General features: G+C 36.4%; 1 protein-coding gene across 1 annotated transcript; it reads right to left on the bottom strand.

Annotated features, from left to right (window-relative positions):
• Positions 1–3,006: 3,006 nt before the first annotated feature.
• Positions 3,007–7,184, bottom strand: vsx1.L (visual system homeobox 1 L homeolog). The gene is given in 5 exon segments (NM_001096722.1): positions 3,007–3,275; positions 3,896–4,076; positions 5,363–5,486; positions 5,871–5,949; positions 6,803–7,184. Coding segments are annotated over 5 exon segments (1,035 nt in total).
• Between the last annotated feature and the right edge of the window lie 16,637 nt (positions 7,185–23,821).

The raw sequence follows: 23,821 nt of genomic DNA, 5'->3' as shown, positions 1-23,821 counted from the left end.
CGACTTTTATTACTTTCCACCCATTAAAATTTTAAAAATGTATTTCCTTTTTTGTCTGTAATAATAAAACAGTAGCTTGTACTTGATCCCAACTAAGATATAATTAATCCTTGTTGGAGGCAAAACCAGCCTATTTGGGTTTATTTAATGTTTACATATTTTTTTTAGTAGACTTGGTATGGAGAGCCACAGAAAGATCCTTTATCTGGAAAACCCCAGGTCCTGAATTTTTTTGGATAGCAGGTCCCATACTTGCACTATATATTGGATGGTCAGCTTGTAATGTCTTTGGAAGTACTAGCCTCCATTCCCAATAAGGTTTCTTATATGCCTTTTCATCTGTACAGTTTTAATTTGCTTTTATAATACCTTTACCTGAAAAGTTTTGTCCAGATTTTTCAAGGTTCAGTAAATAAATCCCTAAAGGTTATTTTGTCTATTAGTTTCCAACACGGCAATCTACAATTTCCCCATAACAAAAATAAAAGTTAATATAGAATGTTGATCTATTTATTCATTATTATGTTACTGTGTATCCTGCAACATCCCAAGGAGCCCCCTCAATTGTTATTTAGATTCTCCACTTCTGACATTGTAGATGTAGCCTCTCTTCCATGACAAATCTCACAGAAAATAAAAACATCAGTAATGGTAAGACCACACTGGGCATTTTAGGGAGATTTGGTCGCCTGGCGACTAATCGCCTTGTCTTTGTGGTGACCAATCTCCCCAAACGCCTTCCCTCACTCTACGCCTGCTAAAATGAAAAAAAAAAAAAACCACTGGCGCTAATCACATGCGGCGGTACTTCGGGCGACTTTGGAAAACGAATCGCTGCATGTGATTAGCACCAGCGTTTTTTTTTTCATTTTGCAGAGTGACCAAATCTCCCCGAAACGCCCAGTGTGGCCTTACCCTAATGGGTAGAAGTAGCCTATGTATACAACAGGGAGTTGGATAGATACAAAGGCAGTTTAGAACAATTTAGACATGAAGTTTATCTATTTATTTTGTTATATTTAGATACTGCATGGGATCTGTTATCTGGAAACCTGTTCTCCAGAATTACAGGAGTCCTGTAGACTCTATTTTAATAAACTAATTACATTTTTTAATAATGACTTCCTTTTCTCTCTAATAATAAAACAGTACCTTGTACTTGATTCCAACTTAGAGAGAATAAATCCTTATTGCAGACAAAACAATTCAATTGATACATTTTTTAGTAGATTCAAGGTACAGGGACCCAAATTACAGAAAGGAAACCCCAGGTCCTGAGCATTCCGGATAACCGGTCCTATACCTGTATCTCCAAAAACTCTAGGGTGTGCAGCATAAATATGAGGAATTCCTCATGAAGGAAGAGAGAGAATAGGAAATAAGTGGCTAATGAAGAATTAGTGATATCGCTGGTGTATATTTTCATTGACAGAGACCAACAGATGTCCAAATTCATTACTGCTGGGTGCCATTTTTGAAAAACACTGCCTGACAACAAAACAGATTTCAGCACGGAAACGTTACACATGGAAAAGTTTTATTGCTCTATACATAATAATAAATATAGGATCAAATATACCAAACATTATTTTGGTAAATCCCAGTTACCAAAGTGCTTGTTCAAGACATAACCGTGAAAAGGCTACGAAAAGAGCCCAACATTATTACAATATATTTTATTAACAAAACATCTGCTATGATTTATTTACATAATATAGATTTTTTTTTAGAACTAGAAATAGAAACAATGATTTCTATAAAACATACAGATGAGATGGAACAGTAGTGCATATCCTATATACTGTATATAACATTTGCAAACTGCACTCACTTAAAGTCACAGTACCTATGTCACCTGTTATATAAGCTTAATGGAAAAAGCAAAATAACAACAGGAGCTGGAATGAATGTATTATGTCAATGCAACATCTTTCTCTGGCCCTTATTTTATTTTAAATATATAATTGTTATTAATCACATTTTATTTTTGATTCAGTTCAAATTGCTAGGTGCACACACTTATGGGGCAAAAAAAATGGTATATTCTAACTGCGCTGAGCACTAACTCTATGCACTCGGATTTCTTTCTAGATCTTAACCTCTATGATTTCACTGGAATTCCAGAATCCTAATAATCACTATATTAGTATTAGAAAATGAATTGCCAGTTGAAGTGATGTTTTAAAATAAAAAATGTAAAAAAAAAATCCTTAGCACACGTAGAAGCTGCGGAATATAAAAGTATTTTTGTTTTTATAGTGTTATAGGAAGACCTTTACTCAAAACCAGTTATTATTCAACTGCAATTTTTAGCAAAGTCAAAGATGTAGAGAATAAAAAAACATCTCCTTTGTACCTGCCATGGGAAAATAGATTGAAATAGGTGGGAGTAGAGTAGAAATAAAAGTACAAAGGGCACATAATATTGTACAACTATTATCATTAAGATGTAGGGAATTCTGGGAGACCTAGTGCAACAGCACAATAAATACATGTGGAAAGGAACCAGAACTGATATTTTTAATGACAATGCATTTTTGGAGCTACACAGGCATATTGAGAAAGTGTCTGTGAAACTGTTGTATTCCTGCATTGTAGAGACCCCCCCCTTCTGATCTATGTCCTCTTTGCCGTTATGTACAGACAGTTGCCCTCCATTCGTCCAAATATACTGAATGATATTCAGCAGCCTTCATTAACTATTGCCTTCAATATGCTATTGCTATTTTATTCTATTCTATAACTAATTAATTCATAGCTGTTTATATCATTCACCAATAAACTGATCTCTGACCTGAAAACTCTTTCAATAAAAAACTCTTTTTTAAAAAAAAAAAAAAAAAATGCATTTAAAAAATCTGGTAATATCAAAATATTTCTACAATAATTAGTGTCCATGATTGTTTGATGTTTTATCATCAGCGGCACAAAACGTTTCCATTCTGCACCCACTCTTTTCTCATTACCAACTTCTGGTCATGGCATCCGACCTAAGTGCCACCCCGTTCAGTGGTCACTGTCAGTAAAGTCGCTCTGACTGTCTCTAATAGAGTTGTGTCTCCCGCTAGATTGGTTCTCTTGTTTTGCGGTGCTTGAGAGATCAATGGCTCTCTCTTCTGAAATGTCCATTGAGTGGCTGTGATGCCGTGGGCTTCTGTGGGATTCTGAATGTGGGTTTGTGAAATCACGAACCTGGGACTCTCCCCTGGAACGCTCTGTTACCAGGTCATCGGCGTCCACTTTACTGGTGATGTCAACAGACTTTTTATGCATCCCTGGGAAGACAGAAAGAAAAGCAATGCCCATACTTAGTGACAATGTTGCCAGTTTTATTGACACAGAAAAGAAAAAGATGCATTTGTGCAACAAAAACGTTCAGTGAAATAATTTGGGACAAAATTAAAAATTTGCTAAAAATTACTTTTCTATAGTCAAATTTTATCCTGGTTTGATTGTAATTACTCAGTATGAAAATATATATATATATATATATATATATCTATATATATATATATATATATATATATATATATATATATATATATATATCATCCATGCAGAACATAAAACTCTGTCACTGGACATATAGGTTGACTACAACTAATAATGTGCGGTTGCATAGAGACTGTATCCATGGAGTAGACATTCATGTTTAGAAACATCACAAGGCTCTTTGAGTAACAAAGGTACACGTTTGACAATCAATTACATATTGCCCTCCCCTGCACAATCAAAGCAAATGTCTCATTATTGTGTTATTTGTGTCTTACACCACTGAGGAAGAGGAGTGTTTATGTTAGTATATAAACCTCCAGATCTAGCTAGAGACTCAAACCTCTCTATTATTGTTTCTAATAATTAATCACTTCAAATCTTTAATGTAAAAAGTGTTTACCGAGAAGCCACGGAGCACAGGAACCCACAAGTCCATTCTTGGCTGAGTTGATAATGGATTCCGGTAGAGGAATGGAGTGTCTCACCATGGCTCCATAGAGACCATATTCTGCCATAACACTGCTTCTGCCCCAGCACTTTTCACGCTTCCTCCACTTAGCTCTTCTGTTCTGGAACCAAACCTGCAAAAAGAAACAGAGTATTAGCAATTAGCCTTTATTTCTATTTGAGTTAAGCACAATGTAATAGGAGCTACATGAACAACAACATGGGGCAGATTTATCAAGGGTCGAATTTTGAAGTAAAAAATACTTTGAAATTCGACCATCGAATTAAAATACTTCGAAATTCGACCATCGAATTAAAATACTTTGAATATCGAAGTCGAAGGATTTTTTTACCGAATTTGGCCATTGAACGATCAAAGTAAAATCATTCGATCAAACGATCAAATCGTTTTAGCGTACAATCGAACGATATTACTTTGATGTGTGAAGATTTAAAAAAATGCATTAGAAGGTCCCCATAGGCTAATATAGCACTTCATCAGGTTTAACTATCGAAGTCGAAGTTTTTTTTAAAGAGACAGTATCGAATATTCAAACTATTTAACTTCGAATCTAATTTGAAGTAAATTTGAAGTCGTAGTATCCTATTCGTTGGTTGAAGTATCCCAAAAATTACTTAGAATTTCGAATTTTTTTACTTCGAAAATTCCCTCGAATTCAATTCGACCCTTGATAAATCTGCCCCCATATGGAATGTATACTGTTTATTGAACAGGTTGAAAGAATTGCATGGGGCTTCATTTTCGACTTAATTATCAATATATTAAGAATGTTGAAACATTTTGTGCCTTAAGCACTTGTTGTAAATCCCACTATGGGACTCAGAATTAACAGATATGCTTTTTATATAGTTTTTTTTCCCAAAGTGATTCCATAAAGTCCTCTAAATGCTCATAATACACTTTGCTACACATATCATATTGCAACATGTTTATCTGAAAGTTCCTGATATTTACATTGAGATATATTAGGACGTAATGCTTTATGGGACTTCTGCCTATATACAGAATGGTATCAGTGGGCACTCTTCTTAAAACGTTCCACAAAGGTTCCTCTTCTCATCATGAAGCTTTCCAAAATATCTCTGCTAAATCTGTGCTTCATACCCATACATACATATTTTAAAATACGAATGTTACCTTCTATGTTAAAAAAAACACGAATATATAAATCTCAAATTAATAAAATTGAGGGAAAAACAGCTTCTCTTCAGAAGGCGAAAGCTTAGATATTGGAATTTTGTCATTCCATATCATGCACTTCAATAGTGCGGCATGGAAAAAGGGGCAAGCAACAGTTTGGAACATGTTCTTAAAAATGAAACCAACTTTTATCAATAAAATCATAATTAACATGGCCATCTTGTCAGGATTGATTAAAGATTAAAAAGATCAGTCTACCTGTATTCTGTCCTCAGGGAGCTCTGTCTTTAGTGCTAACATTTCTCTGGCATACACATCCGGATAATGAGCTTCATTGAAAGATTTTTCTAATTCGTCCAGCTGATGAGCAGTAAACACAGTCCTGTAGGAAAAAGCACACGTTGAGCTATTACGTTGAGCAAATAACATCCTCACTTTCTCATCAGCTAGTGTTGCAGAAAAGGAAAAAAGGAACATTTCTTTGAAAAATTACAAATTCATTGACAGATATTTTTGAAATATTCTGTGCCAAATAATATGCAGTTTTTTATCCAGATACGGATTAAGGTATATATATATATATATAACATTCTCTTCAGGGTAAAAGTTTTTGTTTTACACTTTAACTTACAGAGCGGTTATCGTGAGTAACTATTATCATTGAGCGTGAATCTCTAGTTGGTTGTTATCTAGCTGCTGGCAACTACTTCCAGGTCCCAGAATCTTCACTAAAATAACATATTCTAACAATGTGCATTTTTGTTACCTGTGTCTTCTTTTCTTTCTTTTTGATTGGGCGCTGGATGCCTTCAGGTCATTCTTATCTCCCAGTATACTGTCATCATCTATTAATAAAACAGTTAACAGCAATTATAAAAAAGTTGCATTGTGCAGTAAAAGAGTAATACACCTCCCTGATTTCAACTTCCATTCCAAAAACCAACTTAAACAAGAGCCAGTTCTAAATCTGGTCATTAACAAGGGAGCTGAGATTACCAAGTGTGCATTAAGAAAAGAGAAAGGGATGTCCAAGTGCATATTCAGCACCACCAAAGATTCCTTTAAGCTGGACAGCTCACTCACAAGCCTTCCATTCTCTCCCTGTAACTTTCTCCTTCTGTGGTCTGCCAGCCGCCTACAACCACCATCAACTAAACTCTATAGAAATGTTCATGTACAGAATCCATGAAAATATACTACGTGTGGCTTAGTCGCTGATGAATGAATCAGAAAAAAACAATTGCTATAAAGTATAATAATAATAATTATAACCAAAAAACTTGATCAAGAAATCAAGTTCTGTTAAATATTGGGTATTGGAAAAATGGTTATATTCCAGTATTGATTAAGTTTGAATATGTTTCATTTGTGCACTCATGACTTGTCATTCACACATCTTTCACACACTGATTCCTATACTCCATTTGTTCCTCAAGTCTATTTTGGTAGGCTGTCAATAGAGCATTTGACTGGCTAGGTATCTGTTAATTTGTATGTATTTTCTGTAACACATTTTTTACACATTAAATATATTTAACTATCACCTTGGTGAGTGGTGTTTGTTGACCATAGAACTTATACAAATTATCTAAAAAGACAATAGTTTCTTACAAGTTCTGTATGCTTGAAGTGGATCGAATCGATCCAAACTGAATATCAACCTTTTGGTCATGTGCAGAAAGAAACTTTCGATGTTACCTGAAATATTTTCCTTGTGCTTGTCTGAAGTATGGAGATAATGGTGGTCCGGCCTGGGCTGTAGAAAAGGGATATGAGTTGGGAGAAGGCATGTAGTCCCAGGGGGCTGCTGAGATGCAAAGCCACACAGAAAGCCCAGTCCAAGTGGGAGAGAGCCATTAGTCAGGGATACCCCACCTAGACTGACTCCTGGACCTTCACAGTTGGGCAAAGATACTGATGGGGGCTGCAACTCTGCTTCCAGACCAAGCAGGTCAGTGATGGCAAAGCCTTTGGATCTCATTGCAGGTCCATGGAGCCTCCCCGATTTCTCATTTCCCACACTGGGTGCCAGGATCTTGCCCTTTGATTTTGCTTCTGAGATGTCATCTCGCCCGGTCATGTCTCAGTATTTGTAAGTCTACTTTCTTCTTTGCTGCTTCTTGGTTGATCTGCAGTATGGAAGAGTCCAGTGCTCTCTGTGGGGTTTTATGTAGCTCCCCAGGCTCAATCATCTATTGGACATGCCCAGCACACAGGGCATGGACAGGGTCCCACCTCCTCCCTTGCAATCCCAAAGGATTAATTGGCACTAATTTCTAACTCCCCCAATCTGATAAATTCCCTGGCTCTAACCTCACGGCACCTCCCCTGCCTCCCTCCCTCCTCCCCAGCCAGCTCCCTGTGGTCATTCCTTTTTCGTCCAGAATGACAGATTTCACTTAACTTTACATCTGTTGAGGAGACCTTTTGTCTATTAGTGAATGGCATATAGAGACCTAACACAGCGAGTTAAAACTCCTCCTTTTCATTCATGTCTGATTGATTCTGACACATAACTACCAGACCCCAACGGGGGGTACTAATATTACCAACACCAGCAGAAAAGGAAAGGATTTTGTTTAACCCCGAAGCAACTCAGGTGACCTGCCCTAGAACTGCAATGTACTTTACCCTTGGGTGACCAAAATATTTTGTCACAGGGAAGGCCTAATTTGGCCAATTTAATTCTCATGTTTTCTCTCTTTTTAACCCAGGTTAAAGTCAGCCCATTATATTTTTTCACATACTCAGACTCATTCTATTGAATATTAAATACTGTGATATTTTATTAATTAAACAAAAACTGACAATAAAAAGTTATTTTTTCATGTTTCCAAAAAAATCAAAGTTCTAATGTAATGCATTGTTTATTTAAATATTAAACATTATCTATCCTAGAGCATGCTAATGAGTCCATAGTTCCCTTTATTTTCCCATGCAGGACTAATTGGGACAAACGAGTCCATGCAAAGTATATGTACTCAGTATAGGAAGAGTTCCACTGAAATACAATTCAGATGGGACATTTACTGCTCTAGTACATATAATCTAATAGATATTTTGACATCTTCATTTTCTGTGGTCATGGGGGTTTGGTGATATATATTAAAATAAGATTTTTATTTTGACAAATACCTTTGGGTAACCTTTCGTCGTACAAAGAGTAAAATATGAACGTCTATGGTCAGCTTAAGTCTTGATCCCACCATGGCGCTGCAGAACAAGTGTATAGTTCAAATTGTTCAGTAAAATGGGCTATAGAACCCAGGGACACTTTAAGGTACCAATGGCCACAGGGCAAAGACCTAATTAGTTGGGGCTCAGAGGCCAAAGATGTGTGATACATCTAAGCTCAGGCAGGTGAACTTGAATATAACAAGGTAGGCAGTAGAAAAATTGTTTAATGAACAACATTTAAGGTCCATATGCGCCACCCTGGAGCAACAGCCAGGAAAGTGGTTAAACCCTTATAACACAATAATAAAACTGAATATATATTTTTTATATTTTTTTATATATTTTTTTATATATATTTTCTTTCCCTGACGAAGGCTTCTGTGCAGAGCGTTGGATCACCAATAAATCTCCACTTTCATTTGAATTATTGACTTGATGTATTTCCTTGGAGTGCTGTCAATCCCTGCATTATATATATATTTTGGAACATGAAATGGCATCACTGATTTGTTCAGGTTGGGGAGACAATTTGGAGGAGATTACGATTATTCATGGTTCATGGAGATGGTTTGAAAGCATTCAAAAACAGCAAAGATACCATTTTTATATTAAAAACATTAAGGGGCAGATTTATCAAGGGTCGAATTTCGAAGATAAAAATACGAAATTCGACCATCAAATTAAAATACTTTGACTTTGAATATCGAATTCAATATCATTTTTTCAGCGAAATTGGGTATCCTGCGGTCGAAGTAAAATCGTTCGATAGAACGATTAAATCCTTCGAATCGAAAGATTCAAAGGATTTCATCGATCGATCGAACGATTTTTCTTAAAAACAGAAAACTGCTCTAGAAGGTCCCCATAGGCTAATATAGCACTTCGGCAGGTTTAATTTGGCAAAGTATTGAATTTGAAGAGACAGTACTTAGATTATCGAATGGTACTTTGAATCGATTTCGAAGTCGAAGTCGTAGTATCCTATTCAATGGTCGAAGTATCCAAAAAATTACGTCAAATTTCGAAATTTTTTACTTCGAAAATTCCCTTGAATTCACTTGACCCTTGATAAATCTGCCCCTAAGAATACCAGCATTGATTAGAAATGTTATTCCAATTATAATCTTTTCAAAATTTGATCTGGTCAAAACTGTTTTGTGCAAGATTTCAAGCATTGAATAATACTACAGATAGAAAGTGGGAAGGAGTATGGATGCACCAAATTGGGAATTCAGTTTGGAATTTGGCCAATTCTAAGCCTTTTTCAGCAGAATTCAGATTAGGACAAATCCACGAACAGAATCCAAACCCTAAAAAATGCACATGCATCAGCAATTCAAATTTATTAAATTTTTTTCACCTTCTTCAGAGTCCCATATTGGAACCTGTAAAAAAATACAGCTTCCCAAAATATGTATTATTTCTACCTGTACAAATACAATCTAACCTTTCTGACCTTACCCAGTAATGCTCTGATCTACCTAAGATTCCATCCACTTTCTGGTATGCCTGCTTATTTTGGTTTGTGGCCCCCTAATTAAGGACAAACCTGGTGTTCTGTCCATGAATAATAATATTGCTTCCGTATCCTTGTATGGAGTCTGTACTAAGTAGGAGCATCATGCTGTCCTCCAGCTGTTGTTGAACCACAACTTTCAGCATTTCTGCCTACAGCGAAAGAATATTCATTCAACATCTGCAAGGTTGTAGGTCGGACAACCATACTGTATACTCTGCAGAGGAAGATCAAAATGTTTACTACCAAAATCTGTTGTAGATCTAAGCTCATTTTACTTGCACTGAAATCACCCCTGATGAAATCATTAATGCCACAGGTCAGACCTCCAAGCTCCAGCCATGTGTTCTCACCATGTAAAGAAATAGAAAGATTGTGTTGTATAACCCCATACTGCATGCGCCCTAATAGCATCAGTTTATGTGATTCCAGATCTTGCACCTGGATTGCAATTCCCAGCTTCATCTGTTTATGCAAACGATTTACAAACAGCTTACATCAACTGCTCTAAAGCAGATCTCTTTTTGATTTGGTCCTTTTTCTGCTAAACATGCAGATTAAACAAGGGCCTTCTGATAAAGATAATTACAAGAGGACTACGTATTAACTTTACATTATTAAAGAAAGACCCAAATCTCTCGTGGCAAGCTGTTCCTGGGATTAGCAAAATAATAACTTTCATTTAGGATAATTGTCATTGGAATTGCTTGGGTTTATTGTTTGGCTCTGACGATTACAATATATTCCAGGCACTGGAGGGAGAGGAAATTTAATTATGCAGGTATTGTCCCAGGTACCAATCAGATATATCATGTTCAGTTATATTGATGTCATTTAAAGCTGTTTTAGGTTAAAACAAAAGAAAGTTTAACATGGCTTTGAATTAAGTGCCTTAGAAGACAGTGCTAAGTAGGAAACAATGCACGGAATGCAAGAAAATAATTAAAAAATTAATATGGCCCATATATAAATGTCTCAGTCATATAACTGAAATTGCAGCTATTGCCTGTTGATATTCCCTTCAGATGCCAAGAAAAATATGTTGGCAAAGGTTAATCTGAGCAATAAGCTTTTGTAATCTTCAAGTTTATTCTTATACATGGGAGCTACCATACTTGTTGCTCAAGCATTGTATTGAAAATATTAAAATGTTAATCAGTTATGTTAGAAGAATTACACATTAAGGGTAGTGATGGGCGAATTTATTCGCCAGGCGAGAATTCGCTGCGAATTCCTGCGATTCACGGCCGGCAAATAAATTCCCGAAACTGCTGCGGACCCTGGCGTCCGTTTTTTTTTATGCTGGTGCAATTTCGCAAATTGTTTGGCCCAAATTCGCCATCACTAATTTAGGGCTCATTTACTGAAGGTGTGCTTGCACTACTTTTTTGCAGTTTGCACTGGGTTGCACCAAATCCGTTATTTTAGGATTTGGCCGAACCTCAAATCCTTTGTGAAAGATTTGGCCAAATACTGAACTGAATCTGAATGCTTATTTGCCTATGTATATTAAAGGGGAAAGAGATGCATGCAGTTAAAAAAAATTCGATGAAAAGTCATGTGCCCTGTAATTAATCCCTAAAAGTAGGCAAAAGATAGTTAACCTGTAAATTAACCTTTAGCACAGGAATAGAATATATTATCCAGAATGGTTGGGACCTAGGTGTTTTCAAAAAAAGTATCATTCCTAAATTTAGATCACTGTACCATAAACTCTTCTGAAAATCATTTAGACATTAAATAAACTCAACAGGCTGGTTTTGCTTCCAATAAGGATTAGTTATATCTTAGTTTGAATCAACTACAAGGTACTGTTTTATTATTACAGAGAAAAAGGAAATCTTTTTTAAAAATTTAAATTATTTAAAGCTTAAAGTGGGCTCTTTGGGAGATGAAAGCAATTTAGGCAGCTCCAAACTCCCCCCCTGCATGTTATTCTTATGTAGCTCCATTTTGTATTCCGGGTGCTCTGCCATCAGCGTTCCCACTGAAATAATATTTGCTCGAAGGAAAGAAAGGCGGCTCTCCGGTTAAATGAAAAAGGTGGTTTATTCCAACAGGTCACTGACCAACATCACCTGACGCGTTTCGGGAGTAACTCCCTTAATCATAGGCTTCATGATCTATGGGAGATGACCTTCTCATAATTTGGAACCTTTCTGGATAATTTATTTTGGGATGAGGAATCCCATTCCTGCATGGTAGGATTGGTCTTTATTTGATAGAGGAAACAAAGAAAAGAAGGAGCAGGGTTTACCTGCACATCCATTAAAACATCTATTTTATTAAAATGATTGTTTTTAACAGTCAAATATGCTGGTGCTAGAAAAAAATTTAAGGTTAACCCCTAAATTTCAGCAGAATTCATTCTGATAATTATCTTTATCTGTGATACAGACAACAACATAAGGGCATCTAGGCAACAGTTTACAGCAAATAAAGGCTGACTGTGCCAGTTTTTTTTCAATTTCCACATTTTTTTCTCTTTGGTAAATAATCGCTTAAGAGTTTTCACACAAAATGCACACAGGTTCATCCCATTCCGACCTTTACCACCTTTCTTGGTAGAGAATCCAAACAAGCTGTTTGCACTTACTCTTAAGAAACCTTCCATATCTGTTTGCCAGGTGTATTGTTTTATTTTTAAATTACACTGTTTACACTGCAAATAATTCACTCTACAATCTAAAATTTAATTCCTGAACCAGCAAGTGGATTTTTTTTAGTTGTAATATTGGTGTGTAGGCGCCATCTCAGGTCATTTTGCCTGGTCATGTGCTTTCAGAAAGAGCCAACAATTTAGGATGGAACTGCTTTCTAGCAGGCTGTTGTTTCTCCTACTCAATGTAACTGAATGTGTCACAGTGGGACCTGGATTTTTCTATTGAGTGCTATTTCTTCTACTATGCAGTTGTTATCTTGTGTGGGAAAGCTGTTATCTGGTTACCTTCCCATTGTTTTGTTGTTAGGCTGCTGGGGGGAAAGGGAGGGGGTGATATCACTCCAATTTACAGTACAGCAGTAAAAAGACTGAAGTTTATCAGAGCACAAGTCACATGACAGCTGGGAAACGGACAATATGTCAGATTACACAATAAAATATTTTAAAAAATCTGTTTGCTCTTTTGAGAAACAGATTTCAGTGCAGAATTCTGCTGGAGCATCATTAACTGATGCGTTTTGAAAAAAACATTTTTTTCCCATGACAGAATCCCTTTAAGGAAAAACATTTCATTAACCTTGCATATAGTTATTGATGTGGTCTCATTTGTAGAGCAAACACCTCCAATTAGTCAAGCTTTTTTGTTAATTAGAACCAAAAGTGTACTCAAGGTAAAGTTATTCCAAATATTTATAATGTACATAGCCAAACTTTATTGATGCTTGGACAAGCTAAACTATAGCTCATGATTGGTTGTTCAGAGGGTAATTTCTGCTCCAGGTGCCAAAACAAGATGGTTGCACAAATTGTGGTACTAATGGTGACTGGGGAAATGGGTGTCTAGGTGTTAAAGACACAATGGTATCTATAGTGGCTAGAGCAGATGGGATTAGCAAATTGGTGGTGGGAGGGAGACCTGGTTATAACTGTGTCATTTTCCATGTGGTGCACAATGCATCTCCACTATCGGCCACTATAGCTTGTCTGTATATTATATAGTTGAAATACTTACTTATGACAGAACACTTTTTACAAATAAAAAGCTATACTATAGACAAAGGACAGGGCTGAGGTAGCATAATAGCAGTTTAAAAGGTTAAAATATGTTTATTTAGTTTTCATTTAATATGTAACAGCAGTTATACAACATCTTGCTTCAGCTGCAACCTTGTTGTCAAATTAAGTACAAGTTACAATGGCCAAGCAAGCCCTGTACTTGAGAAGTTGTTACGTATATGCTTCAAGATGCAACTTTTGTTCACAGGTGAGTTCTCAACAGGTTCTTCTTGTTCACAGGTGAGTTCTTTTGAGTGCTCAACGTTGCCCAAAGGAGCACAGAACCATGCACATGATCTATGAATACAGGGCTGCCTGCGTTCTGTAGTGTGTATTCATGAGGGGCGATACTGGTAATATTTAGGTATCTCCCTTATCCATCTCCTACGTAACATGTGCAAGTTAGGGAGTGGAGGTGGAAGCAGGTCACAATGTTGCCCTGCCCTATAGCAGGCAGTAATGACAGGGCTGGTCACTATTGTTGTGCTATGCAACTCTGGTGCAAGGTATAGAGCACAGCCAGATGCAGAACAAAAGAGCTCTTGCACTTTTGCCTGGGGTCTTGTAAATGATCCCTACACATATCTGGGGCAAAATGTTTGACTTTTATTGCTCCCTCTATAAATCCTAAAGTCTTCTTGCTTTTGGCTCTGCAAATCACTGATTGGCTGGGGTACAGATGCTTGAAGCCTATAAGAGCTTTGCTTTGGTCCATTACATTGGGTTTTGCTACATGTATTTTCAAATTTCTTTGTCCCTTCTGTAACTTACAGCCTCCTAATGTTATTTGTTTGGCTACATTTCTGATGATTCTACTGTGTTGACCAATATAACACTTTAACTTGTTCCCCTGCCTCTTATATTTACATCCGGTTTACATACAGGAGGAGCATTTAGTACTACCGGTATGGGATCCGTTATCCGGAAACCCGTTATCCAGAAAGTTCTGACTTACGGAAAGGCCATCTCCCATAGACTCCATTTTATCTAAATAATCCAATTTTTTTTTAAATTATTTCCTTTTTCTCTGTAATAATATAACAGTATCTTGTAGTTGATCCCAACTAAGATACAATTAATCTTTATTGGAATCCAAACCAGCCTATTGGGTTTATTTAATGTTTAAATCATTTTCTAGTAGACTTAAGGTATGAAGAGCCAAACTACAGAGAGACCCATTATCCGGAAAGCCCCAGGTCAGGAGCATTCTGAATAACAGGTCCCATACCTGTACTATGGTTGCTTACAGGAGTCAGGGTCATCATTGGAAAGGGAAGGTTGGGTCGCAAAGTACATTGACCTTACAGAGGGAAGCTGAAGCACAGCACCTGTCGTTATATATAATGAATACACTGATAATGTCACAAATGTTAGTGGAAGTGCAGCTCATCCCTCTTGTGTATAGTGTAAAATATCTCTTGCTCCTCTGGTTTTACATGTGGGAGCCTTCTATGATTGCTTTTGTTGAAACTGGATGCCAACCAGAAGACTTTCACTTCTGCAAATAATAGGAAATCTTCTGTTGTAATTAGAAGTGGTAATCCAGTCTCCCTCCTACATCAAATTTCCTGTTTGACCAGATATTAGTGGATAAAACCCTAATTTCAGAAGTTGCTACAGAATCAGTTTACATACATACGGGCAAGCTCCTTTTATAACCATAAAGCATATAGTTAGGGTTGAAATCAGTTTAAAAAAAGCTTATATTCTGTACAAAACCCAGAAGAGAATATCTATGATTACCTTTGCATAAGATGCAATATTCATAGAATGGATATTTACTTAATCCAAAAACACCAGAAATGATGTTAAACGAGGTAATCCATATCCTGCTTGTTGGTAAAAGATTATCCAGCTGTGCACTAAAGTATTTTACTGGATATTGGGGCTTCCATACACATTTATGAGTAACTGCCATGATTAAAGAAACACTTAAGTATAAAAAGACCTATTTATAGCTTGTTATGGTCATACATACAAATGATGGGTAGTTCCAGTTGCCCAAAATTCTGGCAGCCATTGCTAATAGTGGGAATGGGATGATTCTTGGAGGGAGGGTCAGTACTTACATTTATAGCTTATATCTGTTGATCTTGTAAATTAAATATACATTGGCAACAACAGCCCTATTTGGTATGAGAAAGGTTTGATTCTGTAGGTATGTAAAAAAAAAAAAGAAGACATTAATGGATGTTTAAACCCATTCTATTATACACAGCTTACCTGCTATCTACTATATATAAAGTGAGCCTACAGCCCAGTTTCTACTTGAAAGGCAGCTACCATGGCTACAAATTGGTTTATATGTATATAATGCTTAATGCTGTATATTTAAATCATTATTGTTTATATTCTGTGTATATGAACTATATTTCAGCTTCCTAAACATACACAATTTTACAATTATTCTTCAATCTTTGAGCTCATTTACTAACAATGGGCAAACAGGCTTCAGTGCTGTAACTCATGGTAACCAATCAGACACTAGCTTTAAGCATTCTGCCTGCCCGCAGACTAATCAAAGCTAATTACTGATTGGTTTCTGTGAAGTGCACTGAGACAATGGGGCCCAGCATAAGTAAACGAGCACTAAGCATCACAAATTAAGCATCACAAACACAAACGAGAACAGTTGATATTAAAAAAGGTTATACAGATATATTTTTAATTTCATTATAACCAAATATAATATATATATATATATATAAACAAGGGAACGTTGTGCTCACCACTAATTTTTAAAAACCATTAGGCGGGGCTGCAATGAGGCTGTGACCACAAAATACATATAGACAAATACAAGATTCCTCTGCACTCAACCCATTATCAATATATTTAAGACAGCGACATTTTGCGCATACAGTTACTGAAAAATGCCTTACCCTTTAAACAAAACAGGGATTGTTTGTCCATATATTGCAATATATTTAAGCTGGCCAACTACTTCAAAGTCATCCCATATCTGGCCAGTCATACGCTCAATTTTCATCTGATTCATTAAGAATTCTATTGCTTCATTATACATTTTACAAAGGGATTAAGTTTTACCTGCAACTCACTTGCTGCTTTCAAAGTAAAACTCTCAAATGTGGCTGCCCTTTTATTAGACACCAGTGGGATCACCTGACTATAGCTGGGAGGCGTGGGAGCTACAACGTGGAGCTGGTCACTACTCCTGTATAACTATAACAAACAAGGGAAAGTTGTGCATTTTTTAGTAGCTGTATCCACAAAATGTCTCAAAGTCTGAAATATAACGATAATGGGTTGAGTGCAGAGGAAGCTCTTGTCTATACTGTATATAAAAAATATATATATATATATATATATATAAATATATATATATATAAATATATATACACATATATAGGTATATATGATCCATTATCTGGAAACCCTTTATCCAGACAGCGCTGAATTACAGGGAAGGCTATGTTAATATTTTAAAGATTTTTAGCAGACTTAAGATATGGTGATCCAAATTATGGAAAGATCCCTTATCCAGAAAACTCCAAGTCCCAATGAATCTGTATAGCAGGTCCTATAACTGTATATATTTTCTAGCACACATCATTAATACCAATAAAAAAAACACATGTGTTTGTATTAACACTAATTTCCATATATATATTTATATATATACAAACAAACAACATGGAGTATATTTAACATCACTTGACCTTTCTTTCCAATGGAAACCCACATAGTAATTCAGTGAGAGTATTAACACTAATATATATATATATATATATATATATATATATATATATATATATATATATATATATATATATATACAAACAACATGGAGTATATTTAACATCACTTGACCTTTCTTTCCAATGGTTTCCATTTCCAAAATGTTTTACCTGCAACTGATTAGTATTTTCTTTCCCAAGTACCCAAGGCTTTCACATGTACAGTCATTCTAAGAACATATCTACCAGGGCAAAAAGGTGTTTAATCATCGTTAAATCATCATATTGAGATATATGGCTAGAAAACATTCTACAATGTATACTATTTACCCTAACTAATACTACATTAAACCGCCATGTATACTAGAAAGACACACACTTTAGGATTCAATTTTGACAAAAAAACCCCACCTAATTCAATATTACATTTTCCCATAGATTGCTAATGAATTTTCATGAGATAAACCATGAGATAATTCTTTTTCACCTAATTGAATTTGGCCCTTTGGGAAATACCATCACGCAGGAAAAAAATCACCAAAACTAACTTGTTCTATATTGGACTATTTAATTCAATGTTCAAAAAATTGCCAATTTCCATGTTAACTAATCTGCCCCTCTATCTATACGAGCATATAAAGGCATAATCAGTTTCTACACGTTTGCTCCAGTATAGTAAGAGTAAGTGAAATCTGCAGATCCCATTAATTTATCTCCCTGTTTCTATATTCCTTGTGAAGGATACAGGGGAGCTCAGCAGCATGTATTTAATACTAGGTCATTTCATTACTGGCTTTGTGCCGTTTGAGTGGAAAAGAAACCTGACATAGCTACAAATCTGGGGCAGGTATCACTGAAACCATAGAGAAAGTCATCCTTTATACAGTCCAGTAACAATATGAGAACATTTTTTTACTTTGCTTTCTGCATATCAAACAATTATATTTTGTCCTGTGCAAAGCATAACTGATTTATAGGATATCTTGATATGAGTTCATCAGATAAGATTATCTGGGATTAGACTAATCAGTAAATGTTTCTCTGTTCATTATTTTCCAGAGAAGATTTTCAGTCAATTCTCCAGCTAAAAGATTATTAATCTCCTAAAGAGCATAAACGTCAGGGGGGGTAAAATCACTTTTTGCTCTAATTTTCCAACCGCATCGTCTATTAATGGCACACGCGTGCATCCCTGCTCCCGGGAGGGTTGGATCACACTTTTGCCGTGTGGGTGAGATGAAGATCATCCAGATGGTCATGAATTGTGTAGGCCCTTTGTAAATAAGAGCAATTGTTGCACCTATTTAATAGCTTCTTGTAGCTTCTCTTTAGGACTGTCAGTAATCTCCAGTGGCCTAAAGTCATCACTGTGATGTGACCAGGCTTTTGATCCAATTTTTTTTCCTATAAACCTGATTTACAACCACTTGCAAATATACATTAGCCTCTAATGACCTCAACTAGTGATGATGGTGATCTGATTGCTTAATAAGTAGAGTGTGCCGGACAGTAATGTTTTTTTCCCTTTGGTCATCTGTTAATGCAAATGGCTTCCTACCAAGGCAAATTAACAGTTGATTCTTATTTACTTGTTGTCTTTGGGAATAGAAACAGGGCACAAACAACGGAGAGTAAGGAAAACTGAATATAGAATTGCCATCCTTTTTTCCATTCCAAAGCATGAATAGATACGATAGCTATTAATGAAAATCACTTGATTAAAAAACAGCCATTCCTCCCTCTGAAAAGGCAACATCAATCAATAAAGGTCATCTAATGTCACATGGATGGGCAAAAAAACAAATGTTTTTAATATGTTTTTAGTATTTTTCTTTTCCCTACATCACCTGGTGTTCTGTTAAATGGGCAGTGTGTTCTCAAGTTTTAGACAGGAACAGGAGAACAGCTAAAATGCAATCTACCATAATTAACCTCTAAACTGCCATAATGAACCCAAAAATATCCCCCCCAAAAATTCATAAGGGGTTATTTATTAAGGTCCAAATACGCAAAATCCGAAAACTTCTGATTTTTTAGACCTTAAAGAAAAAAATCCGGATTTTTCGGTATATATTAAAGTACAACAGTATGAAAACAACGAATCAGAAAACCCGGCATCTCAAAGCTCTCTGGGTCCTGTATTGGTCAATGGGGAAGGTCCCAGTGTCTGCGCTGCTGTCAGTACCGATATCTGATGATTTCTGGGATTTTGGGCCAAAAAGTCCCAAAACTCCGAAAAATTTGTGGTTTTTGTGGAAAAGTCCAAAGTTTGCCCAAACCTATTTTTTTTGAATGTTAAATAACGTCCATTCGGGAATTCGTAGTTGCTTGGATTTTTATCTTGAGCTAAATTTGGAGCTTGATAAATAACCCCCTTAAAGTAAATTTTTGGAGGCGGTGTGGATAGCATATCCAATACCTGTTCTACTACTACAGGTATGGGATCAATTATGTGGAAACCTGTTATCCAGAAAGCTCTAAATTACAAGAAGGCCATCTCCCATAGACTCCATTTTTAGCAAATACATTTTTTTAATTATTTCCTTTTTCTCTGTAATAATAAAACAGTATCTTGTGCTTGATCCTAAGATGTAATTATTCCTTATTATATAATGTTACACAGTGTTAGCAACAGTTAAAGAAAGCCCTTATTCCTCCTGTCTTTTTGTTCAGTCTGCAAATACAAATGTTTACTGAAAATAATTCCTTCCTTGCTGCCAAGATTGTGCCTCACCAGTACAGCTAACCGGCGGCTTCTAAACATGTGGGAACTGCAGGTATCAAATAAATACTTATGTCAATTTCTGAATTTTCCATTAATGAAGCCACAGTTTCCATTTAACTGATGTCTGTTATTGTGTAAATGAGAAATGATTTGCAGCTGGGATCCCAAGCACTTTTCAGCAGACAGTTATATAATTAGAAATCTGGCTACATGAATGCTTATTTGTTCTGTTGAGTTCCCTGAGAAGGCATAATGTTCTATATCTAAACCAGGGATCCCCAACCAGTGGCTCGTGAACAACATGTTGCTCACCAACCCCTTGGATGTTGTTCTCGGTGGCCTCAAAGCAGGCCCTTATTTTTCTTATTACTAGCTTGGAGGCAAGTTTGATGGCATAAAAAACATACTGCTGTAGGCTGCCAGTCCACATTTTGCTGTAGGCTGCCAGTCCACATTTTGCACCACCCAGGAACATTTTTCATGCTTGTGTCCAACCCAACTCTTTTTACATCTGAATGTTGCTCAGGGGTTAAAAAGATTTGGGTCCCTCATCTAATCAGGTATTGCCCTTTAATTATTTAGGAAGTTAGGACTATAAAAGCAGCTTCTGCATTTAGCACATTTAATCAGAGTCTGGTAGTCGAACTTCAAATGAAGCTTAGAACCTATGAAGCTATAATAATATCATTTTGCTATTTGGATCAGAGACTGGTTCTTTTATAAAGATGATAACAAGTTGTACACTAGGGGGTAGCTGTATCAAGGGTCGAATTTCGAGGGGTTAAATCCCTCGAAATTCGACTGGGGAATAGAATCGAATAGGGAATTCGGGCGAATTTACGCGCTGGCGAATAGTCAAATGGGCGAATATTCGCACGATCGAATATGATGAATGAATGAATGATCGATCGAATGCCTTTTTATTCAATCAAAAACTTGGAAAAGAAGCCTATGGGACTTTTTTTCTATTTTAACTACAAATATATTAATTTTGATGATTGTTATTTTTGATTTTAAAGCAAAATGACAGGTTTTTTGTTTTTTTTTTAAAAAATGTATGTTTTGCATGTATGTATATGAGTTCATGAAAAAAAGACTTATTTTAAGCAGTGGTAATTTGAAGCATTTTTCCCCAAAATGCATTTAATCAAATTATCTTATTTCAGGCTAAAGGTCTGCCAGCAGCTAATTTAACAGCTATGAGATAATTTAACAGCTATGAGTAGTAATAATGCTTTTAATTACATAACACCAAAACCTTAGGGGCAAATTCATCAAGGGTCGAATTTCAAGGCGTTAAATCCCTCGAAATTCGACTGGGGAATAGAATCGAATAGAATCGAATAGGCAATTCGGGCGAATTTACGCGCTGACGAATAGGCGAATAGGCGTTCGATCGATTATTCGCTCGAAGGATTTTCATTCGATCGAATGCCTTTTTATTCGATCAAAAACGTGGAAAACAAGCCTATGGGACTTTCCCATAGGCTTTTAAAGCAACTCGGTAGGTTTAAATGGTGAAGTAGGCAGTCGAATGATTATTAAAAGAGACAGATCTTCGACTATCGAATGGGCGAATAGTCGCAGCGTTTTTTCGCTTGATCTATTCGAATCATTCTACTCAGGTGAATTTACGCCAATTCGATGGTCGAGGAGCACAAAAAAACTACTCGAAATTCGAGTTTTTTTCCCTCTATTCATTCAACCGAGCTTGGTGAATGTGCCCCTCGATGTTTGAAGAGCCGTCAGGCACATTGGAGTGCATGGTAAACAAATGAAAATGTATTTAGGAATTACATCTCACATAAAAAAAATAGCCTTACGCATTTCGTGCCTAACATGGTCATTATCACTAGCCTGCATATGTTATAAAACTGGTAAGCCTATTTTTATGTGAGAATGTAAAACCTAAAATATTAGTTTACCCCTCTTGAAAGGTTTGGTGGATATCTGCTTCTTATACACAAAGGTCTGAGGCATAGTGATGTGGGTCCTGCCTAAAACCCTCAGGACTGGTGAAACAGGATAGTTCAGGCAAGCAAAACACCACTTCAGCATCTGATGGGTGGCTAAACTTGTGGGACTCTCTGCACGGGACATCACATGGTGCTACTCGGCCTCTGGCCGTCTGCCAGTTGCTTTTCATATTAGGGCCTGTCCCACCCTGCCGCCTCCACTGATGTCACAAGTGAACAGGACAGTCATATACAAAATCATGCATTGATAATATGGTCATAGTCCAGGTTGAGATGGGGTGAGTTAAGATCGGTAAGGGTTGACATCACTGGGACATATGCACCTGGACAATCAGATGCTCTTCAGTTAGTCCTGTTTAATTTACTGGACTCCTATTCTAGCAAATGCAGTAACATAACATAAGTTTAGACTCGTGAATGGAGCCTGCATGTCATGTACATTGGTTGGAGTATCTTAACTACTGTATATCTGCTCTCAATTTAGGATTGCCCCCATTTCTGGATATAATTCCAGCCTTGATATTTATAATATTAGCATAAAATATAATTTTATCCAAGTGGGCACTGACCAATCGACAACCATAACCGAGTTTGTAAGATCACCTTTCCATTTAAACAGAGAAATATGACTTTAGACCAGGGGCCCACCCAAAAACCTTAGACCAGGGGCCCACTCTCAGTACTATTATTCTTCCTCTCCTCACTCAACCTCCATTCTTCTAATCTCTATTCTTTTCATACTATAAACTATTATTCCATCCATTTAGCTTTCTATAAATAGGGAATGGGTATGAAATAGGCCAAATATTTAACAGAATGAGGGCCCACAGACACCTGGGCCCACCGGGAGTTTTCCTGGTTTCCCGGTGGGCCAGTCCGACACTGCCCAGGTCAGGACATTAGATACAGTATAGACTATTTGCTGTTGCATTTTCAACAGAAGCTAGGCTTTCAGATCAATACACAGTTTACACAATACAGAGGACATTGATCATTTTCGTGAAATGATAAACCAGGAATCTATAAGACCGTTAAGAGGATGCCTACAATGAAACCAATTATAAAACAAAAAATATATGTGTAGGTAACTTCACTGATATTAAATTACCAGTAAGAAATTGAATCAATGGGAAGGTGAAATTACATTGAGATGATTTTTGCTCTGCAATAGTATATATATTGCACTACCTTCTTAAAGAAGTTCCTTTTCAATAAGGTACAACCTTATTCATTCATTCAAAAAAATAAAAAGCTTCCAGTTTGCCATGTTCCAGACATGATGGTGATTTCTCCATCAATATCATGCCATCTAGATATCCTTTCTCCCAGCAGCTCAAACCGATGTGGAAGTCAAAGGGCAGATTAATGACATCTGCTGGGAAAGTTTTTTTCCACTGAAACAGACAAGAATAAGTTTCCCGTCAATACTGAACCCATTCCTGATTTTAAATCCATCTAGTTCGTTAGTTAATTTACTGAAATTGAAATTGTCATCATCTGTAAGTGAAGAATACAAAAAAGTATTTCATTTGTTTATTTTAGAAATGCTTGGTTTCAATAAAGGGAATGAATGCAGTGTGTACATTCACAGAGACCTGCAGCCACCCTATAAATACAGCACTGCATTCTGGAATGGTGGGGGCACATAGGAGTCTCCCCCACCCCCTAACAAGTTGTTAAAAATGGTTTACATTTTCTCTGTAATAACGAAACAGTAAACTAAAATATAATTCATCTTTATTAGAGACAAAACAATTCTATTGGGTTTATTTAATATATAAATTATTTTCAAGTACAGTTAAGCTATGAAGAAAGATACCTCAAAACTCCAGGTCCCTAGCATTCTGGATCACAGGTTCCATACCTGTACTTACTACCTGCAAGTGATGAGGATGCCTACCCCTCAC

Source organism: Xenopus laevis, chromosome 5L, assembly GCF_017654675.1.
Source record: "Xenopus laevis strain J_2021 chromosome 5L, Xenopus_laevis_v10.1, whole genome shotgun sequence".
Taxonomy (NCBI): domain Eukaryota; kingdom Metazoa; phylum Chordata; class Amphibia; order Anura; family Pipidae; genus Xenopus; species Xenopus laevis.
Note: the sequence above shows the minus strand (reverse complement) of the source record. Positions and strands in the feature narration are given on the sequence as shown.